Genomic DNA, 22179 nt, shown 5'->3' on the forward strand with positions numbered 1-22179 from the left:
AGATTACACCTTGAGCCTAATGCTAGCTTTTTCAATGCAGCAAAGGCAAAGTGCATCTTTGATCTGGAAGGCTGTAAGTAGTGAAAGCCCATATTGAGTAGAATATGGAGTACTGTTTTGATCTGAAATTTTTCTTTATTTACTTGCTGCCAAAATTGAAGATGTTAATTCCTTGGCTTGCTCTTTGTTTTCAATATAAAAAGCACATCCGAGTTGGCTGGGAACAGCTGCTGACAACGATTGCCAGGACTATTAATGAAGTGGAAAACCAGATCCTCACCCGCGATGCGAAGGGCATCAGCCAGGACCAACTCAATGAATTTCGGTCATCGTTCAATCACTTTGACAAGGTATGTTTTATCACTGCACCTGTGCGTACCACAATAAATAAAAGGTGGCTTGCTGCTTATGACACTGTGTGATCTACGTTACGTGATGGAATTGCAAAAAGTTTGATTATAATAGACTTTGTAATGCTTGATTACCTTGTATCACCTGCACTTCCAATGTAGAGCATGCTGAAGCTGTATGCACTGAGATGTACTTGAGGCTTAATTAATTTAATTCTAATCAATTCCACTTTAATTGTCATTCAACCGTACATGAATGGAGAGAAAATTTTAAAAACTGAGGTGCAAAGGGGCTTGGGAGTCCTCGTGCAGGATTCCCGAAAGGTTAATTTGCAGGTTGAGTCAGTGGCAAGTATGATGTTAGCATTCATTTCAAGAGGTCTAGAATATCAATTTAATTTCATTTCAATTCCACTTTAATTGTCATTCAACTACACACGAGTGCCCATGTATACAGCCAAACAAACATTCTTACTCTGGGGTCAAGGCGAAAAACACAGTACCAACAGTCATATGCAGCGCAAAGAATCACAAGCACAAATAGTATCACATGCACATAATGAAAGAGTCCAAAGCTTGTGCCATCGAACAGTGGTGGGACAGCTCTGACTCCAGCCCTGACACCATGCCGCATCAAACCAGCGGAGAGCACCGGCCCTGATGCAACCCCCCGCCAGCCAGCACGACACTGCGGCTTGAGGCCCAGTCCCCCATGTACAAGATAACAAGCACATATAGAATATCTGCAAAACACAAGTGTGTAGAATATATATGTATAAAAGAAAGCGTGTAATATTGAGGCTTATTGTGAGCAGTTTTGTGCCCCTTACTTAAGAAAGGATTTGCTGACATTGGAGAGATTTCAAAGGAGGTTCATGAAAATGATTCCAGGATTGAAAGGCTTGTCATATGAGAAGCGTTTGATGGCTCTGGGTGTCTACTCACTGGAATTCAGAAGAATGAGGGGTGACTTCATTGAAACCTATTGTATATTGAAAGGCCCCAATATAATGGATGTAGAGAAAATGTTCCCTGTGGTGAGGGAGTCTAAGACCTGAGGACACTGCCTCAGAATAGAGGGTCGTACATTTAGAACAGAGATGAGGAATTTCTTTAGCCAGAGTGGTGAATCTGCAGAATTTGTTGCCACAGACGGCTGTGGAGGCCAACTCTTTGGGTATATTTAAGGCAGAGGTTGCTTAGTCAGGGCATGAAGGCTTATGGGGAGAAGGCAGGAGACTTGGGGTTGAGAGGAGAATGTATCAGCCATGATGAAATGTTGGAGTTGACTTGATGGGCCACCTCTGTGGAGATGAGGATTTATGGGATTGGGAATCTCAAGAATTCTGTACTAATGTTGAACGTAGGCAAGGTTGCCATAGATTATGGGCTGTAGGAGGATGTTATGGGGAAATAGGAAAGTGGAGTTGATTTACTGAGTTATGGAGTAGGTTTGAGCTGGGGAGGGGATGTGGCCACTTGTTACATAAAAACCCACCGGTAGAATAATTGCCTATTAATGTGTTATGGCGATCAAAAGGATTAAAGAGTCTAAATGTATATAATCCAGTGCCGAGTCTCAAAGAATTTTCTGATCTATATTCTGCAATGGTTGGCTGAGTGCATCCGAATTGCTGTGTAAGTGGAGGAGTTTCTATTGAATGCAGTGTTTTTAATGTGCCAGGCTGCAGTCACAAGGGTGTGGCTTTCTGGCAGCTGTTTGCTTAGGTTACTGCAAGGGTAGGGGTTTTCGTGCTGAGTCTGCTCTACAGGTCAGCAGGAATAGCAGCCACTTCTCCTGTGTGGGGAGCTAATACTATTAACTGATCAACTTTGCAAGGCACCTCGTACTTGGTGCATTGAAGTTCTCCACAGTACAGAATCAGAATTAGGTATATTATCACTGATGTGTGTCATGATATTTATTGTTTTGCAGCAACAGTATAGTGCAATACATAAAATAAAATAAATATATATAAAATAGTGCAAAAAGAGAGCAAAACTAGTGTGGTAATGTTCATTGTTCAGGAACCTGATGTCGGGGGGAAGATGTTCCTAAAACACAGTGTGTGTCTTCAGGCTCCTGTATCACCTCCCTGATGGTAGCAGTAAGAAGAGGGCATATTTTGGTGGTGACAGTCCTTGAGGCTTCACCTTTGAAGATGCCGCTGAGTTTGCAGTCTTCTGCAGTCTTTTCTGAACCATCCTCCATACCAGATGGTGATACAACCAGTTAGAATGCTCTCCACAGTACATTGCAGAAATTTGTTGGTCCTTGGGGACATCCAAAATCTCCTCAAACTCCTAATGAAATATAGCCACTGGCGTGCCTTCTTTGTAATTCCATTCACACATTGGCCAAGGATAGATCTTCAGAGAGTTGACACCCAGGAATTTGAAACTGCTTACTGCCGATCCCTCGATAAGATCTGGTGTGTGTTCCCTTGACTTCTATTTTTTGAAGTCCACAATCAATTCCATGGTCTTATTAGCATTGAGTGCAAGCTTGTTGCGACACTGCTCAACTAGCTGAGCTATCTCGCTCCTGTACACCACCTCGTCTCCACCTGAGATTCTGCTGACAGCAGTTGTGCACTGAAATCTCATTGCAGCATACGAGTGGGTAGGAGACATGATTAATACTTAATTTTGAATGGAGAAAACTGAATTTGAAGCATGGGTGTTTTAATTCTTTTTGTGGTTGGGAGGTGGGGGAGGTTTCTTTATGTATCCAATGTCGTCACTCTGAATGAAATTGGAATATGTGGCCTTCAGAGCACTTCAAAAAAGCATTTGTTAGCTTTCATCATCTTGTGGTTTATGAATCAGAAAGATTTTATGTGACAGGAGTTCAATATATACGTATTTGCTGAGTAGGAGCAAGGCACACTTCCTGCTGATTGCATTGGTATTCACTTAAGAAATCCAAATGATATGCCATCTGGAGCACTCATTAATATGTATTTCAGTCTTGATTATTCACCAACCAATGAAGATGGTCATGTATTGAGGAAGTTGGTAGCCTTGTGGCTAGAGCTGGCGTTTGGACTGTGGACTGGGTGCGCAGTTGGGGTCGGAAATTTAGGGAGTCGAGCGACTTGATTAGTCGTATCTCTATCTGGTGTGTGAGTAGCTGAGCATCAGACCAGAAGTCCCTACAAAGGACTGTGAGAATACCAGAGCCGGTCGTACCATCTATCAGAGATATTTATCAGGAACACTGCGTTCATTGGGCCCTTAGAATTATTAAGGATCCCACGTCCATCCAGCATCCTCTTTGACTTTCTACCATCAGGCAGGCGTCTCCGATGTATAAAGACAAGAACATTCAGGATGGGAAACAGTTTCTTCCCCCAGACCATTAGGCTTCTGAATTTCCTGCCGCATCGTATTCAAAGTATCACTGGTTAATTTGTTCTGTGCCTTACAATATTTAATTTATGCACTTTACTTTGTTTATTTATGTGTAACCTATCTGTAGGTTTTATCCTTACTTTCGTTCTTAAGTTATTCTGTGTTCTGTATACGTCAGTATTTTACATCCTGGTCTGGAGAAACATTGTCTCATTTGACAGTTTACATGTGTATAGTTAAATGACAGTAAACTTGATTTTCTTTGTAGTTCATGTTAGGAGTGCCACAGGGTGAAATGTATGCTCAGCTTGCAAGCTGAAACTTGCTGCCTGTAAATGTGCTGAGTTCACTATTACAACACTGTGTTGCATGTAGGAGCAAGCATTTCAACATTGTACGAGTCACATCCAGTAGTCCAGAAAATCTAGTCTACCACAACCAAAGTGAGGGCTCCACGGATCCGAATTGGGAGCCTCTGACCCATATTAATTTAGAAACTCTTACACTCAACATTAGTAGGATCAAAGAACTGATTGTGGACTTCAGGAAGGGTAGGACAAGAGAACACACATAGAGGGATCAGAAGGGTAGAGAGTGAGCAATTTCAAGTTCCTGTGGGTATCAGTATCTCTGAGGATCTATCCTGGACCCAACATATCGATGCAGCTGCAAAGAAAGCACAACAGTGGCTATATTTCATTAGGAGTTTGAGGAAATTTGGTACGTCACCAAAAGTACTTGTAAATTTCTACAGATGTACCATGGAGAGCATTCTGACTGGCTGCATCACCATCTGGTATGGGGGGGGGGGGTGCTACTGCACAAGATTGAAATAAGCTGCAGAAAGTTGTAAACTCAGTCATCTACCAGTCTTTTTTGTTTCAAGTATAGATCATCTTTGATCTCTATCCACTGAATTTCAGGAGCTCTTCTCTGTATCATCTTACATAATTAACAGCATTGCCATCTCTTGACAAGCCTGTATTTTGTATATTAGCCTGATTTGCCTGTTACATTGAAGGGATTTCTTCATCTTACCACCTAGATCAGCAATTTTGTTTTGCTGTTGAAAAGCTACTTTGTTCCAAAGGGGAAAAAATTACTAGACTTCACTGGGTTGTCAAGATATTTTTTAAACTTGGCACATAAATGAGTGGGCTTAACTAGTTCTTTGCTGTCGTATGCATCTTAAGTCACTGGCATGACATTATGCTTGGGGATCCCTGGTGCTTTTGAAACTTTAGTTGTGATTTCTTTAACATTTAAAAAGCATTCCATTAGACCATAGCAGCAGAATTAATCAATTCGGCCCATCAAGTTGATCCTGTCCTGATATCATGGCTGATTTATTATCCCTCTCAACATCATGCTTCTGCCTTCTCCCCGTAACCTTTGACACCCATAGTAATCAAGAACCTATCAACCTCTGCCTCAAATATATGCAATGAATTGGCCTCCACTGATATTTATGGCAATGAATTCCACAGGTTCACCACCCTCTGGCTAAAGGAATTTCTTCTCGTCTCTGTTCAAAGAGACATTCCTCTATTCTGAAGTTGTGTCCTCTGGTCCTGGACTCTTACCATAGGAAACATCCTCTTGGAGAGAGAGAGAAGGAGACCCAGTGTTAGTTGTACACTACAGAAAGGTGCTAGGTTTTGACCATTGTTAACAGAAGTAAGTAACAGAAAGGAGGCACTTTTGTACCATTCTCCAATAATTTGTTTGTATCCTGCTAATGAAATACTGCTGTCACCATAAAGCCGTTGCTTCTGCTCTCCAAAGCTTATACTTGGCCACTTTGTAAGGTAATTCACCCAAGCACTAGCACCATCAAAAGAGGGAAGTGAATTAGTAAGCAGAAAGGAGGTAGTCAAGCCAAAATGCTTCTCATTTTTTCCCTCTTTCCTGTAACAGTTTTATTGGAAGCCAGCTGCCCTTTAGTGACTATGGTGTGTAATTTTTTTTTGCCTTGTGTATCAGGAACTTGGATTATGAAAACCATTCTAACTAGCCTCAACACTTGTTTTTGTAAGGTCTCTTCCTGATGCTCATATATATTAAAAATGTTCTCTACATTTTTTAACCCATTCTGTTCAGCTGAATCAGAAAGCCAAACATGATTAGAACAATAAAAATCATGGAATCTTTTAGGGCTGGTATTGGCTGCATATTTTAACGGTTTGTGTAGTCACAAAGCTGAGCTAATGCGGTTTGGTAACCACTGACAAATGGAGATGTATTTATATCATTGACTCATCTACAAATGGTGTGCCTAAGCTTTTACTGATCTGGTCTTGATATAAATGACTGCAAAACAACTAGAATTAAAAATATGTTTTTAATTGATTACCAAAATGCAGAGCTCACTGTTTGGCTCATTCTTTCTAGAGTATATTACAATCAGTACTTAAGACCATAAGATGCAGGAGCAGAATTAGGCCATTCAGCCCACCTAGTTATCTCTACTATTTCATCACGGTGATCCATTTTTCCCCTCAGCCCCAATCTCCTGCCTTCTCTCTCTATCCCTTCATGCCCTGGCTAATCAAGAGCCTGTTGACCTCCATTTTAAATATATCCAGCGATGGCCTCCACAGCTGCCTGTGGCAGCAAGTTCCACAGACTCACCACCCTCTGGCTAAAGAAATTCCTCCTCATCTCTGTTCTAAAAGGATGCCCCTCTATTCTGATTCTGTGTCCTCTGGTCCTAGTCGCTCCTGCCAAAAGAAACATTTATAAGTGTTGTACTGTTTAACAAATTCGAATATTTTTCACACTCACTGGCAGAAAGCAGTATAGCAGCTAAACTAACGGTTTATCACCTCTCTCATTTTTCATTAGCACATTACCCACATGATGTAATTGTTTTAATTGTAGCCTAGTAACTAATTTATCTCTCTTTTAAAGAATTTCTCTCATCTATAAAAGTGATATACTTTTCAGAAGTGCCATTTCAGCGTTGTTTCACAGTTGAAAAGCAGGATTTATGAACATTTGGAGAGGCGCAATACGATTAGGAATAGTCAGCATGGCTTTGTCAAAGGCAGGTCGTGCCTTACGAGCCTGATTGAATTTTTTTGAGGATGTGACTAAAGACATTAATGAAGGTAGAGCAGTAGATGCAGTGTATATGGATTTTAGCAAGATATTTGATAAGGTAGCCCATGCAAGGCTTACTGAGAAAGTAAGGAGTTTGTGGATCCAGAACTGGCTGGCCCACAGAAGACAAAGAGTGGTTGTAGACGGGTCATATTCTGCATGGAGTTCGGTGACCAGTGGTGTGCCTCAGGGATCTGTTCTGGGACCCCTGCTCGTCATGATTTTTATAAATGACCTGGATGAGGAAGTGGAGGGATGGGTTAGTAAATTTGCTGATGACACAAAGGGTAAGACTCTTGGCAGTTTGGGGGATCGGAGGGATCTTGGGGGCTGAGTCCACAGGATACTCAAAGCTGCTGTGCAGGTTGATTCTGTGGTTCAGAAGGCATACAGTGCATTGGCCTTCATCAGCCGTGGGATTGAGTTTAGGAGCTAAGAGGTAATGTTGCAGCTATATAGGACCCTGGTCAGACCCCACTTGGAGTACTGTGCTCAGTTCTGGTCACCTCACTACAGGAAGGACATGGAGACCATAGAAAGGGTGCAGAGGAGATTTACAAGTATGTTGCCCGGATTGGGGAGCATGTCTTATGAGAATAGATTGAGTGAACTCAGCCTTTTCTCCTTGGAGCGGTGGAGGATGAGAGGTGACCTAATAGAACTATATAAGATGGTGAGAGGCATTGATCATGTGGATAGTCAGAGGCTTTTTCCCAGGGCTGAAATGGTTGCCACAAGAGGGCACATATTTAAGGTGCTTGGGAGTAGGTACAGAGGAGATGTTAGGGGTAAGTTTTTTACGCAGAGAGTGGTGAATGCATGTAATGGACTGCCAGCAATGGTGGTGGAGGCGGATACGATAGGGTCTTTTAAGAGACTCCTGGATAGGTACATGGAGCTTAGAAAAATAGAGAGCTATGGGTAATCCTATGGGTAATTTCTAAGGTAAGGACATGTTCGGCACAGCTTTGTTTGCCTGTATTGTGCTGTAGGTTTTCTATGTTCCTATCTGTTTATTTAGTTTGCTTAGTTTGTTTGCACTCTAAAATAAACTGAAATCATAAAATTAAGACTACTCATCATTCCTTACTCCCAGAAGAACCCTAAGGATCAGGAGTTATTAGAAATCAAACAGTGGAAAACCCGATTCAGTTATAGGAGAGGAATGGCCTGCAGAGGAAGTTTCAAAGTGTTTAACTGCACGTTATTTTTGTGTCTTGGAGGGAGAGGATGAAGAGGATCACGACCACGTGAGTGGTGAGAAAAAAAAGATTGAAGAGATTTGAGGAGTGATGATAATTGGAGGAAAAAGTAATTTTGCAGTTAATGAGTAGGAAACTAAGTCGAGGATTGTTGGTGTGGAGATGGTGACGGGCTAGGAAGGGAATTAAAGCCTAGTGGGCAGTTACATTCCCTGGTACTGATAATATTTTAACACCCACCACAAGGCTGTAATTCTCCCTATGAGAATGCAGTCTGTGTTCCAGAAGGCTATTGTAATTAGTTTTGGAAACTTGCACTAAATTTCAGGTGTCTACTTGTGGTCAATATGCATGGTACAGGATAGGAGCAAACGTTGAAAGCAGCGAAGAATGAGTAAGCTGTGGAGAAAATGAAGCTGTACTCTTGCATCCTTTGCTAACAAACAGCGTTATCGCGACCTGCAGTTTTGTAGGTTGAACATAGCTTAATGGGAAACAGTTTGGTGTTGTAATTTTAGTTATGGTCTGATTTTTAAAGCATTTTATGTCATCTTAAATTGGTATGTTGCATAATGGTTATGGGTTAATCGGGTTTACTGTATACTGGCTGTATATGGATTAACATATGAGGGGAGCGTTTGGTGGCTGTGGGTGTATACTTGCTGGAATTTAGAAGAATGGGGGAAGAGGATTTCATCAAAACCTATCAAATATTGAAAAACCTAGGTAGAGTGGATGTGGACAGGATGTTTCCTATAGTGGGGAAATTCTAGGACCAGAGGATACAGCCTCAGAATAGAGATACATGCCTTTAGAACAGAGATGAGGAATTTCTTCAGCCAGATGGTGCTGAATCTGGAATTTTTGGCCACTGATGGCTATGGAGGCCAAATCATTGGGTATATTTAAAGCAGTGGGTGATAGGTTCTTGATTGGTAAGGGCGTCAAAGATTACAGGGAGAAGGCAGGAGAATGGGGTTGAGAGGGACAATAAATCAGCCATGATGGAATGTTAGAGCAGACTTGCTTGGCTGAATGGCCTAATTCTACTCCTGTGCCTTATGATCTTTTGCTACTCTGTACTTGGGATTTCATTGCACATTCCCCTAGTTGTTACAGTTCTCTAATCTTAAAGCTCTCCCTGACCATCTGTATTACGTTAATAACCATTTTACTTCTGGCTATATACTTCTGAATAATTGCAGAAGAAGAAAGTAGTTTAATTAGTTGAATATTTTGTTTCACAAAGCTTAACATTTTAAAATACGCAGTAAAAACAATTGGATCCATAGGAACATTAATTTTCCCCTCTTCCCACACCCCTCGCATCTCCTTCATTCAAGACTGCATGATTGTTTGGCAAAAAGAGGACGATAGGTTCTCCATTCTTCCAATTGGTTGGCTTTTATTTCAGTAAGACTGACCATTTCAATTAGTTCAAAGGCCAAAGAGAGGACCAGAATTTTTCATTCATGCATAATGTGTACAACAGATTCTCAGAAATTCATTTTGTCTTGTCATAGAAATAAAACTGGTCACAATGTGTCAACACAGCTTGGCAGAACTGGGCACGTTTGTTGACTGCTGATTTTTGACTCTTGCCAGAATTGTTGATGAAAAGCCTTGTTTTTAGGGGGGGGGGAAGGATTTAAAATCCTGACACAAAATTCTGCAGGAACCTAGCAGGTCAGGCAGTATCTTTGGAGAGGAATAAACAGTTGACGTTTCAGGCTGAGATCCTTCATCAGGATTGATTTACTGATGACGACATCTCAGTCTGTAACATCGACAGTTCATTCTTCTCCATAGATGCTGCCTGGCTTGCTGAGATCCTCCAGAATTTTGTGTGCATTGCTTTGGATTTCCAGTATCTGCAGAATCTCTTGTGTTTAAAACCATAAAATGGTCAGTATACTCTTATTGACAAGGAGGATGTTAATTTTTTCCCCTTTACTGTCAACTTGATGTTGGATCTCTGCTTAATTTCTGATCCTTGGGTTCTTCGGGAGTCAAAAACGGTGAACAGTCTTAATTCCAAGATTACAATTTATTTTAGACTACAAACATACAAACAAATACAAAGCAAACTAAATAAAGAGCTGAGAAATTATACTAAGAGGGAAATTAATGCTAAAGGGTGTAAGACAAAGGAAAGAAGATGGTGCTTCTGAAAAAATTTATCACTTTCATAGATGAGAGAAGGGAAATTCCTTGGATAGGAATGAATTAGCTAACAGGTTACATAATTAAAACAATCACATCATGTGGGTGATGTGCTAATACTTAGCCAGGGAAAAATGAGAAAGGAGAGAAGCTGTCAGTTTAGCTGCTTTATGGCTTTCTGCCAGTAAGTGTGAGAAATACACGAATTTGTTAAAAAATACAAATCTTATATTTAAAAAAAAGTAGTGGTTTCCAGCATTACCAGGAGAAGAAATTAAGAAAAACGCACACAAAGTGCTGGAGGAACTGAGCAAGTCAGGCGGCATCTATGGAATAGAGTATTTCAGTCTGAGACCCTTCATCAGGACTTGAAAGTATGGGGAGAAGTCAGAGTAAGAAGTTGGGGTGGGGTGAAAGAAGTACAGGGTAGCAGGTGATGGGTGAAACAGGGGGAGGGGGTGAATCTGATAGGAGAGGGTAGAAGACCATGGAAGAAAGGGAAGGTGGAGGAGCATGAGAGGAAGGCGATGGCAGGTAAGGTGACAGAAGGAAAAATGGGAATGGGGAATAGTGAAGGTGGTGGGCAATTACTGGAAGTTCGAGAAATCGATGTTCATGCCATCATGTTGGAGGCTACCCAGACGGAATAGAAGCTGTTACTCCTCCGACCTGGCTGTGGCCTCATTGCAGCAGTAGAGAAAGCTGTGGACTGACACGTCAGAATGGCCAACCTGCTGACTTCCTCCAGCATTAAAGGTGATAAACTGTTAGTTTAGCTGGCAGAAAGCAGAATAACTGAGTGTGAAAATTACATGAGTTTGTTAAAAAGTACATATCTTATAAAAAGTGGTATTAAAAAGAAAACAGTGGTTTCCAACATTACCAGCGTCAGAAATTAAGAACAAGGCCTCTAACCAACTTCCTTTCAGTATGTCAAATAGACATGAATTATGTGAATACGTTAACTGCAACTTTAAAGTAGATGTTTTTTTGTTTCCCTGCCCAGTAATTATTATTCCAAAAATCTTGCCAGAAAGTTCAGTGGTTATTGAGTTACTATGGACCCTGTCAGTTTTCCAAGCCCTTGTTTTTGCAAGATGTGGAATTAGTGACAAAACAGAGAAGAATGCAGAAAATATTGCTTTTGGGTTGTATATTTAGTATTGCATTGCTGCTGAGGTTACTGTTAAAGCTGGGGATAGTGACCACTACCACCAGGCATGCAGTGAGACTGCAGCTGCATGTCAGCAGTGCCTTAAACTTGGAGCAGCTTTGTTTAAAGTACAGTACTGTAGTAATTTTATGTATTGCACTGTACTGCTGCCACAAAAAAATTATAACTTGTGTGAGTAATGATAAACCTAATTCTGATATGGGTCTTAGTTGTGGACTGAGAATGAGAAGGGGACAGGGAGAGGGAAATCATGGTTGGGAAAAGGGGAAGGGGGAGGGGAGGGCGCGGAAAGCACCAGAGAGATATTCTATAATGATCAATAAAGCAATTGTTTGGAATCAAGTGACCTTGCCTGGTGTCTCAGGGCTGGGTGTGTCTGTGCCCATGCCACCCCCTACCCCCCCCCCACCATGGTGTTCCACCCTCACCATTCCCAACATCCTTTGCTCCTGCCAGATTTACAAATACACTCTGCTCCACGATGACAAATACAGTACTGTGCAAAGTCCTAGCCAGCCTAGCTGTATATATGTCCCTAAGAGTTTTGCACAGTACTGTAGTTTTGCTCGGATTTAATGTCCCAGTGACGTATTTAAATATTCAATTAATGTGATTTTAATGCATAGGTCATATGAGATTTAGAAAATTCCAAGCAGAGCTGTGGGCAGAGGATATCACATTATTTGCATTAAGTGGGTAACATAACAGCATGCCTTTGGTTTTAATCAACATCAAATTTTTGCAATGCCATATTCAAAGTTTCAAAGTACGTTTAATATCAGAGTATGTATATAATATACAACCTGAAATTTGTCCTCACAGACATCCACAAAACAAAGATACACCACAGAACGATTGAAACCTCGAAGCCCCCTCCCCTTCGCACAAGCAGCAACAAAAGCATTAATGCTGCCACTTCCACCCCCACCCCCACCTGCACCGGCAGAAGCACCAAGCCCTCCAGAGTCCATCAGACTACAGCAGTTCGGTATGTCAGACAGGCTGTTTCTCTAACAAGGGAGATGACGTTCCCTGCTGCAACAACGAGAGCAGAGACCAACTCTCTGCTCCAGTACTGAACTCTTTTGCGTCACTTCTCCAAGCCTCCCGTCTTAAAGACTGACAGGCTCTCACTCTCTTCATGTCCCCTTATTGGATTTAGAGAAGTAAATCTTGTTCCCTTTCTCCAGGTTTAAGAAACAATATATTTGTAAGCAAGTTTGGCAGGATTTTAAAACATTGTAGAGGTTAGTTTGGTTAACAAAGGAGGTGGGGAGTAATGTTATATTGCAAAGGAGGACATACAAAGTGACTAGGAGGTTTTTGCATCATGCATGAATGATGAAGCAGCTCACAAGGGTGAAAATTGATTTTAAAGAGCTTCGTGTGTGATATCAGAAATTTCTGTGGCTATATAAAAAAGCAGCTAAGGCAAACATCTGGAGAATGAGACTGCTTGCTTGATAAAGAAATGGCTGTTGTGTCATACCAATGATTTTTTTTTTGCATCACTCTGCCATGGAGGGCACCTGGATCAAGAACAGTTACTACCCTAGAACCATGAAGCTCTCGAACAAAAGGGGCTCACTTTAGGTCTCTTTAACTCATTATCTGATGTTCCTGTTACTTACTGCTGTTTATTTATATTTGCATTTGCGCAGTTTGCTGTCTTCTGTACTCTGGTTGATCTTTCATTGATCTCGTTACAGTTACTGTTCTATAGATTTGCTGAGTATGCCCACAGGAAAATGAATCTCAAGGTAGTATATGGTGACATATATGTACTCTGATAATAAAATTTACACTGAACTTTTGAACTTTGAAATATCCCGAAGGTTACAGGCAGGCTCAATTCAAGAAATTTGTAAAAAAAAAGATGAAATTACGAACGTAAATAAATAAATCCCAATTGCAAAGGATGAGGTATCAGAGAAATCCATGGGGCTAAAGGCAGACAAATTGTTGGGACCCGATGGATTTTTTTTTTAAGGTGACGACAAAAATAGTGGGCCCATTGGTCGAAAACTTTTCGAAACTTTCCAAATTTTGGGAGAGCATCAGAAGGTTAGGAAAATGGTCAGTGGTGGTTCCTCCCAGAAAGGGAGGAAGACAGGAAGGCAGGGCAATGAGTTTTACATCTGTTGGCAGGATGCTAGAGTCAGAACAAAAGGGAAATGACTAATCACTTGGGGAAGCTGTAAATTATTAAACATAGTCAAAGTAGTTTTATGGAAGGTAAAACATGTTTGATAAATTGGATTGAATTCTGTGAGGACGTGGCAATGAGAATTGATAAAGATATTTGAAAGGCATTTGAGAAGGTGGCATGTCGTGCTAGCCTCCTGAGAGCCCAAACCTACTGGAGGCAGTTCAAAGTAAATTTATTATCAAAGCACATATATGTCACCATGTACAATCCTGAGATTCGTCTTTTTTTTTTGTGGATATACTCAATAAATCTACAATAGAATAATAACCATAATAGAATCAATGAAAGACTGCACTAACTTCGACATAATAATGAATAGATAAATAATATTGAGAACATGAGATGACGACTCCTTGAAAGTGAGTCCATAGATTGTAGCTCAAGAGCCTGATGGTTGAAGGGTAGTAACTGTCCCTGAACCTGATGGCAGCAGTAAGAAGAGAGCATGACCTGGGTGGTGGTGATCCCTAATGATGGTTGCTGCTTTCCTGCAACAGCGCTCTGTGTAGATATGCTCAATGGTGGGAATAGCAGAGGGCTTTACCCTTGAAGGACTGAGCCGTATCCACTACCTTTTGTAGGACTTTCCATTCAAGGGCAATGGTGTTTCCATACCAGGCTGTGATGCAGTCAGTCAATATATTCTCCGTTGCACCTCTATTGAAGTTTGTCAAAGTTTTAGATGTCATGCAGAAAGTTCATAAACTCCTAAGGAAGTGTCAGCATGGACAGAAAAATGTCTGTCACACTAGGGAGGAATAGATGGGTTCTTTCAGGCTGGAGGGATGTAACTAGAGGAGTATCCTTGGCCTCAATTGATGACTATTTGCATTAATGACCTAGAGGAGAAAACAAAATATAAAGTTTCCAAGCTTGCTGACAGTGTGAAAGGAAGCAGAAGGGGTTATTGTGATGAGGGCACAGTGATTCTAGAACAGAATGGATGCTGGGTGATGTTCCAAAAAACTAACGACTGAAGTTTAATGCAGGAAAGTCTGTAGTTTCATGAGGAAAATCAAAAACCAGATGTCTTAAATGGAAAGTGACCTGAAGTAAGTGAAGTTCAGATGGATCTGAGTGTTCTAGTGTGTGAGTTACAAAAGGTTAACAGGATGTCATTGAAGCTACAGCTGAAATACTGAGTGTTTTGGTCCCTTTACTAGTGGCCAATCAAATGAACCAATGCCACTGCTGGTGAACTAGCACAAGTTGTTATCATTGTATGACACGCCTTCCAATCATACAATAATAATGTCCCACAAAGTGGAAGAAAATGAACTGACCCTTTATTAGCAATTTGTGAAACAAACAATCTTGAAGCGATGTAACTAAGTGGTCAACAAAAGACATGACACCCGGCGGTCCCCAGAACCAAATTAAACTGCCCAGAACAAAGCATGCATATGTAACTTATTCCCTTTGCTTTTACAGTGCCCCCGCCCACCCGCCCGCCCCAAATCACATGACTGGTTACCATAATAAACACTCAACAGAATACACTGCAGATACAAAACACATGCATGGCATCTACAGTAGTATTGGAGTCCAAAGTAGATTCATCAGGCTAATTCCTGGAATGAGAGGATTGTCCTATCGAAAAAGAAGCTGGACCAGGGATTCTCGGCCATTTTTTTAATGCCGTGGGTCAATGCCATTAAGCAAGGGTTTGGGGACCCCTGCTCTGGATAGTTTCAGTTTGAATTCTTCGAGTTTTGAAGAATGAGGGGTGACACAAGATCCTAATGGGGAGGGGGGTGGTTGTGGTACTGGGCAGGTAATACGTTGAGATGTTTTCACTAGTGGGAGAGCCCCAAATAAGGGGACATGGTTTACAATGGCAATATACTGTGTAACTACATGTAGAACAGTACAGGTTCTTTGGCCCACAATATTGCTCTAACCCTTTAACCTAGTCCAACATCAATCTAACCCTTCTGTCCCACATGTCCCAGCATTTTTCGATCATCCATATGCTTATTTAAGTTTCTTAAATATCCCCAATGTATCTACTCCTACCAACAGGCCTGGCAGGTCCATCACCTCGTCAACTGAGGTGGACAAAATTTCTCCTCGGGAAGGTAATGAACCTTGGAAATTTGTTGCACCCCCTCCACCTCACTATCACCACAAAGGATCCAAGGATGGTGAAGAACAGATCATTAGATAGATTTTAAGGTGGAGGTGGATTGAAAGATCGAGGAATTGAGGGCTTTGGGGTAATGATAGTGAATGATTTGAGCGTCTGGTGGACTACTATACATTGTTCGAATCCTGTGAGCTGAATTTTAAAACTGAGCCACTCAGTTTAAAAGAATTCTGCCTCACCGATTCCCTTGAGGTCATACTTGCTCTCGTGGGCACAGCACAAATTATAGCCGTCACATTAGTAGTGTTAAAATCAATTATTCCTCAGGCTTTCTAACCTTAAAATTTTGGTCCAATTTAATTTTAGGTATTCATTTGTTCCATTTAATGTCGCTCATTCATAATTCTAGAAGTACAACTTTAGATTGTTTACTGATTTGCCAAATGTGGTTTTAATTTTATTTTGAAATAACAGATCAAAGACAAGATTGGTATTATCCTTATTAAATGGGTGTAAAATACTTTTGAGATTTTTAATGAGATAGTTAACTTCTGAAAAGGTGACAGAAGTAACAACTTCAGTGAGAGCGATACGTTTACTGACTTGCTCATGATATAATTGTTTGGTACTGTTTTAAAGCTGAGGTTTGTTTGAAATTCATGATTTCATTTGGAATTTGATTTTCATTTAAATGTTTTCCATTGTTTGTTGTCTAACAGTTTTATTTTCCTTCTCTCCATCTGCATGTTTTGTGCATGGTGCATGCTGTGCCGAATCACCAACTGCACCAAAATGCCGCCCTCCTTTTTCCCCTTGTTTTCCCCCTCCATTCCTCCCTACCTCCGATTTACCCCCCCCCCACCCACTGTGTGTGCACACGTCATGTCACCTGCATACCTGCATGCTCTGGTCTGCACCGTGATCTCGTATAGGACCATAGCGGGAAACTGGGACCTGAAGAGTTTAAAGCCTGCCTTATCAGCTTGGGCTACGATGTTGGAAATGACCAGCAGGTATAGATGATTTGAATGAATTACGAGTCCGTCAATAGCTAACTATGTTTTTTTTTCCCTCCACTTCTCTCCTGGATTCTGTGTCCTGGCCTTTCCCCGAATTCCTTTTTAAATTACCCTCACCTGTTCTTTTACATTTGTGTTTTCTTTTCCTCCTCCTCTGGATTTGGTTCTGTACCTGTCTCGTCTAATATGTAAACCCTTGTTCATGGTACCATGCCCTCTGTGTGCATGTATTTTTCTCCTGCTCGCTCCTGTTGGAGTAGAAGCGAACCGGGCTGATGGACGCTGATGATTTCCGGGCTCTGCTTATCTCTACGGGCTACAGTCTGGTACGCTTCCTGTTCCTCCTTCACATCTCCAGCCGGCAATACCCGGCGTTTGACCTGTGTTCAGTAAATCTCTTGTAAAGGTAGTCCTACTCTCAGTCACACCGTAAAATTTCTGTGTGCCCAATCCATAGGTAGGTTTCAGATTGGGCAGTAATTTGTAACTTCAACTGGTCAGATGAGTTATTCCAAAGTATCTCACACTGGGTTAATCTTTCAAAGTATTCCCAGGTTTTGTTCTTGAGATCTACTGAAAACGAGGCAGTTGGTTTTAGTGTGCAGATATTTTCTTCCACTTCACTTAAACATGCAGTTTCTGCTCTGCAGATGAGTGATGGTATAAGAGGAAATTTGAGGTTGAATGAAGCAGAAAATACAGCAAAAATTTAATCCAAGACATCTTACTGTCAAACCTCTCTCAATTGCTGAATAATTTTGAAGTTACATTTTTTTTGCCCAAGTTCTTGGTCATCTTTGCCTGCATCAAATAAGCTGAATCCCTCTCTAATTTCTGGAAATGTAGTCATTTTGGTTCCAGACATTCATATCATGTTTTGGCACTGACCGTTACATGAATCTATTGGCTGGTTGCTTTGGTGACAATCTATAAAGATTTTTCAGAAGTAAGGTGAAGCTGGAATCATAGTGCGATTCCCAAATAGAATTACTCTCTAAAATTGTACTTGAAATGCGAGGTGAGAAAAGCTACCTGCTCAGTATGGATTTCCTGATGACAAGAAACATAGAAACATAGAAAATAGGTGCAGGAGTAGGCCATTCAGCCCTTCAAGCCTGCACCGCCATTTATTATGATCATGGCTGATCATCCAACTCAGAACCCTGCACCAGCCTTCCCTCCATACCCCCTGATCCCCATAGCCACAAGGGCCAAGAAGGCAAAGAATACTCAAGATTGGATTGGGGAAGCTCAGTTTCAGTTTCTGTTTCACGCCCAGGTTCAAAAGTACATTTATTATCAAAGTATGTATAAATTATACGACCTTGAGATTCATTGCCTCTAGGCAGCCATAAAGCAAGAACCCCAGAAGAACCCAGTTTAGAAAAAGAGCAACACCCAATGCACGGGGGGGGGGGGGGGGAAACAAATCATGCAAGCAACAGCATTCAGAACAAAAGTAAATCCATAGACAGCACTGATTTTTCATGGAATTCAACCTCTCTATTCTCAAACAAAGGGCAAATTATGTTGAGAAATTTGGATAAAAAGTGGCAAAAAATTTGGGGGGTAGAAAATAGAATATTATTTTCATTTCAGTGTGGCAGTGACTAGTCAAGAGTTGCCTATTTTCCATAAAATCTTGGCATAGCTTCCATTCAAAGTCAACTGCAGTCTTGGATCCCTCAGTTGCAAGTTCCAAATGAGTGCCAGCTGTGTGTGCCCCTTGGTGCATTAAATTTGACCTGCCTAGTTTCCCATGTCATGATGGCAAGGAAATAATTCTACAATTTACCTCTTGCCTTTTTTTTTGCCACACACTTGTTTTAGTACAAAGAAGATTCGCTAGGCTTGAGTCCTGGGATGAGAGGGTTGGCCTAGCAAAGAACTAAATAGTTTGCACCTGAACTCCGAGAGATTAATCTTATTCAAACATCAGATCCTAAGGGCTTTGACAGAGTGGATATTGGGATTTTTTTTACAAGTGGGAGAATCTCAGACAAGGGCACATGCTTGATAGGGGCTGGTCATTTAAAACTGAGATATGTTGAAATCCCTTCTTTCAGATGGCGGTTAATGTCTTGAACTCTCCACCTGTGAGAGTGGTGGAAATTAGTGTTCAGTGGAGGTGGATAAAGATTTGAGGAATGGAGGGGCGTGAAGAAAAAGCAGAAGTGTTGAGGCAAGCCTATTTCAGTCGTGATCAGATTAAATGGGGTAGGATTGAAGGGCCTGGGGGCCTACTTCCATTTTCTGTGTTTCACTTCACTGCTGTTTTCCCCCAGGGTGAAGCTGAGTTTGCGCGCATAATGGGCGTTGTTGCCCCCAACAACACCGAGGAAGTATCATTCCAAGCCTTCATTGACTTCATGTCACAGGAGACAACAGACACTGATACAGCTGAACAAGTCATGGCCTCCTTCAAGATTTTGGCAGGCGACAAGGTAAACGATTGTAGTTGAAAAGTTCCAAGAGAACTTGCTGCAAGGTAGAATAATCTGTTTTAAAAGTGAAACATGTTTGGAAAGGCACATTTTCTTCTGTTGAATTACTAATCCATTTGAAATTCGCACCCAGACGACAAAGGTTAAAATTATCCATAAGCCTTTACAGACGAGCTGAAAGTGCTGAACAGGCTAATGGGTTTTTGAAGTAAAACGCTAATCTTTTGTGAAGTGGGGATCTGCTGTCAGCCGCACCGTCTCTAATCAGTGTACTAAAAGTGCTGATTTATTAACTGTTGCTTTGGAGACCAGATACCATCTTTGAAGTTAAGCTATATATATATTAAAAAATCCCTTTGATTTAAAGGTGATTTGGAGGACAGCTCCCGGCCTGAATATTGTTGTTGCTTGATGTCTTCAACTGTCCCAACAGGTTTAGTTTGGTTCAATTAAATGACTATCTGAACCTTGTAGAAAAGCTTTTGCTCAGTTCTGTCTGGAGGCAGGGACAGAAACAAGCTTTCTGTGGTTTTGTGATGTGGAATTGTCACCACAGCAATGGGAGCAGGTGGTGGGTGGTCGCCTGTGCATATCACAAGTCCTGGTTATGTGATCACTGACGCCAGGCAGACAGTCTGTGAGGAGTATTGATAAAGGCTGGGGCCACCTGTCTTGTAACGACACTGCCCAGAAGAAGGCAATGGCAAACCACTTCTGTAGATCTGATGAGCATAGTTTGTCACATATACATGGAAACATACAGTGAAATGTTTCATCTTCCGTCAAGTCAGATCAACAAGGATTGTGCTGGGAGCAGCCCGCAAGTGTCACCATGTTTCCAGTTGCCCACAACTGACTAACCCTAACTCGTATGTCCTTGGAATGTAGGAGGGAACTGGAGCACCCAGAGAAAACCATGTGGTCACAGGGAGCAAGTACAAACTCCTTACAGATATCGGCGTGAATCAAAGTCAAACCTCACAGTAAATTTATTATCAAAGTACATATATGTCAGCATATACAACCCTGAGATTCTTTTCCTTGTGGGCATTCACAGTAAATCTATAAAATTAGTAACTATAACGAGATCAACAAAAGACCACCAAAGTGGGGTATTCCACCAGAGTGCAGAAGACAACAGACTGTGCAAGTATCCTGGCCCTGTAAGGCAGAGCGCTGACCCGTGACACTACCGTGCCACCCACCCGTTTCAACTACTGCAGACCTGCCAAAGACAGGGACTTGCAGGATCTCGGTTTCCAAGCTGGGATGGTGTGTGACTTGGAGATGATGTTGCTCCCAAGTCTCCGGTGCCGTCCTCAGTAGGAGAGCTTGTAGGTTTGGGAGGTGCTGCTACAGTGGTAGGCAAATAATAGCAGTTCATTTTGTTGATGCCTCTGCAGCCTCGCTACCTTGGCAGATTGAAAAAAATCTTCGTCGTCATCATGTTGTGGGCAATCATGGTCTTTCTATGATCATTGTTCTTGGCAAATTTTTCTGCAGAAGTGGTTTGCCATGGCCTTCTTCTGAGCAGTGTCTTTACAAGGCAGGTGACCCCAGCCATTATCAATACTCCTCAGAGACTGTCTGCCTGGCGACAGTGGTCACATAACCAGGACTTGTGATCTGCACCGGCTGCTCATACGACCATCCGCCATCTGCTTCCATGGCTTCACGTGACCCTGATGGGGGAGTGGGTAGGCGGGCGCTACACCTTGCCCAAGGGTGACCTACAGACTAGCAGAGAGAAGGAGTGCTTTACACCTCCTTTGGTAGAGATGTATCTTCAGAATACTCCTGAGAGAGTGCCACATTGCCAGCGAGTGACAGTTGGGAAGAAGTATCTCACTGTCAGAAGTTTTCCTGTAGGAGCACAGCAATGCCAGAGAGGCATCTCACATCTGAGAGGTAGTTATGAGGGAGTGCTGCAGCACAGAGAGAGACAGTTCAGATGAAGTATCTAACTGACAAAGGTTCTCCTGAGGGAGTGCCACGTTACCAGAGAGAGACAGCTCAGAAGATGCATCTCACCATAAAAGAAAGGATGAATACATAGACTGCTTCTCCCAGGGTATAGGAGTCTATTACTGGAACGTGCATATGTAAGAGGTACCCGATGGGCAACTTCTTCATACGGAGGGTCGGGGATGTGTGGAACAAGCTGTGAGAGGAAATGATAGAAGCAGTCCTAAGATTTAAAACATCCTTGGACAGGTAAATGGATAGGTGAGGTTTAGAGCAGGGGTTCCCAACCTGTGGTCCATGGACCCCTTGCTTAATGGTATTGATCCATGGCATAAAAAATATTGGGAACCCCTGATTCAGGGATCTGGCCCAAATACAGAAAAATGGACAATGCTTGAGTGTGTCTTGGTGGTGATGGACCCGTCAAAGGGCTAGCTTTTGTGCTGTCCCTTATCTCCCGACTCCTGCTGAAGAAGGGATAAAGATTAGCTTTATTTGTCAAATGTACATCGAAGCATACACATTGTTTCTGTAAACAGCCAGCCCACTTGGGGCAGGAACAAGTGTCGCCACACTTCCATCACCGACACAGCATTCCCACACTTCACTAACCCGAATCCATACACCTTTGGAATGTGGGAGCATCTGTTCGGACACAGGGAACGTACGGATTCCTTATGGTCAGTGAGGGGAATCGAACCTCGACCTTACAGCTGATACTGGAAGGTGTTTTGCTCACTGCTTACCTATCCAGTAGAAAAAGGTCACGGAGTAAGTTGAGGGAAGATGTGAAATAGAACCACTTACTGCCCATTATGCTGCTGGTGTTTAGGGCAACAATGAAGGTTCCCCATCTCTGGCAATAGCATCAGAATCACTGGCATATGTTGTCAACCTTTTTGCTATGTCGCAGCAGGACAGTGCTAACATAGTAATAAAAATGTGAGTTAGTATAAGAAATATATATATAAATAAATAATTTGATTAGGACAAAAAGAACAAAAAATAGTGAGGTAGTATACATGGGTTCGTTGTCCATTTAGGAATCCGATGGCGGAGGGGAAGAAGCTGTTCCTGAATCATTGAGTGTGTGTCTTCAAGCCCCTGTACC

General features: G+C 41.9%; 1 protein-coding gene across 5 annotated transcripts in view; it reads left to right on the forward strand.

Moving 5' to 3' along the window:
- Positions 1-22179, forward strand: part of LOC134354591 (alpha-actinin-1-like) — a 156392-nt gene that overhangs the window by 133451 nt on the left and 762 nt on the right. For 2 of the 5 annotated variants that reach the window (XM_063063566.1, XM_063063565.1), the window contains exons 18-20: positions 204-350; positions 16920-16985; positions 18945-19103. In XM_063063566.1, the coding sequence (XP_062919636.1) occupies positions 204-350; positions 16920-16985; positions 18945-19103 (372 nt within the window). Of the gene's footprint in view, positions 1-203; positions 351-16572; positions 16654-16919; positions 16986-18944; positions 19104-22179 lie in introns of all 5 variants that reach the window. The other 3 variants (XM_063063564.1, XM_063063563.1, XM_063063567.1) reach the window with 2 other exon arrangements.

The sequence above is a fragment of the Mobula hypostoma genome, chromosome 12 (assembly GCF_963921235.1).
Source record: "Mobula hypostoma chromosome 12, sMobHyp1.1, whole genome shotgun sequence".
Taxonomy (NCBI): domain Eukaryota; kingdom Metazoa; phylum Chordata; class Chondrichthyes; order Myliobatiformes; family Myliobatidae; genus Mobula; species Mobula hypostoma.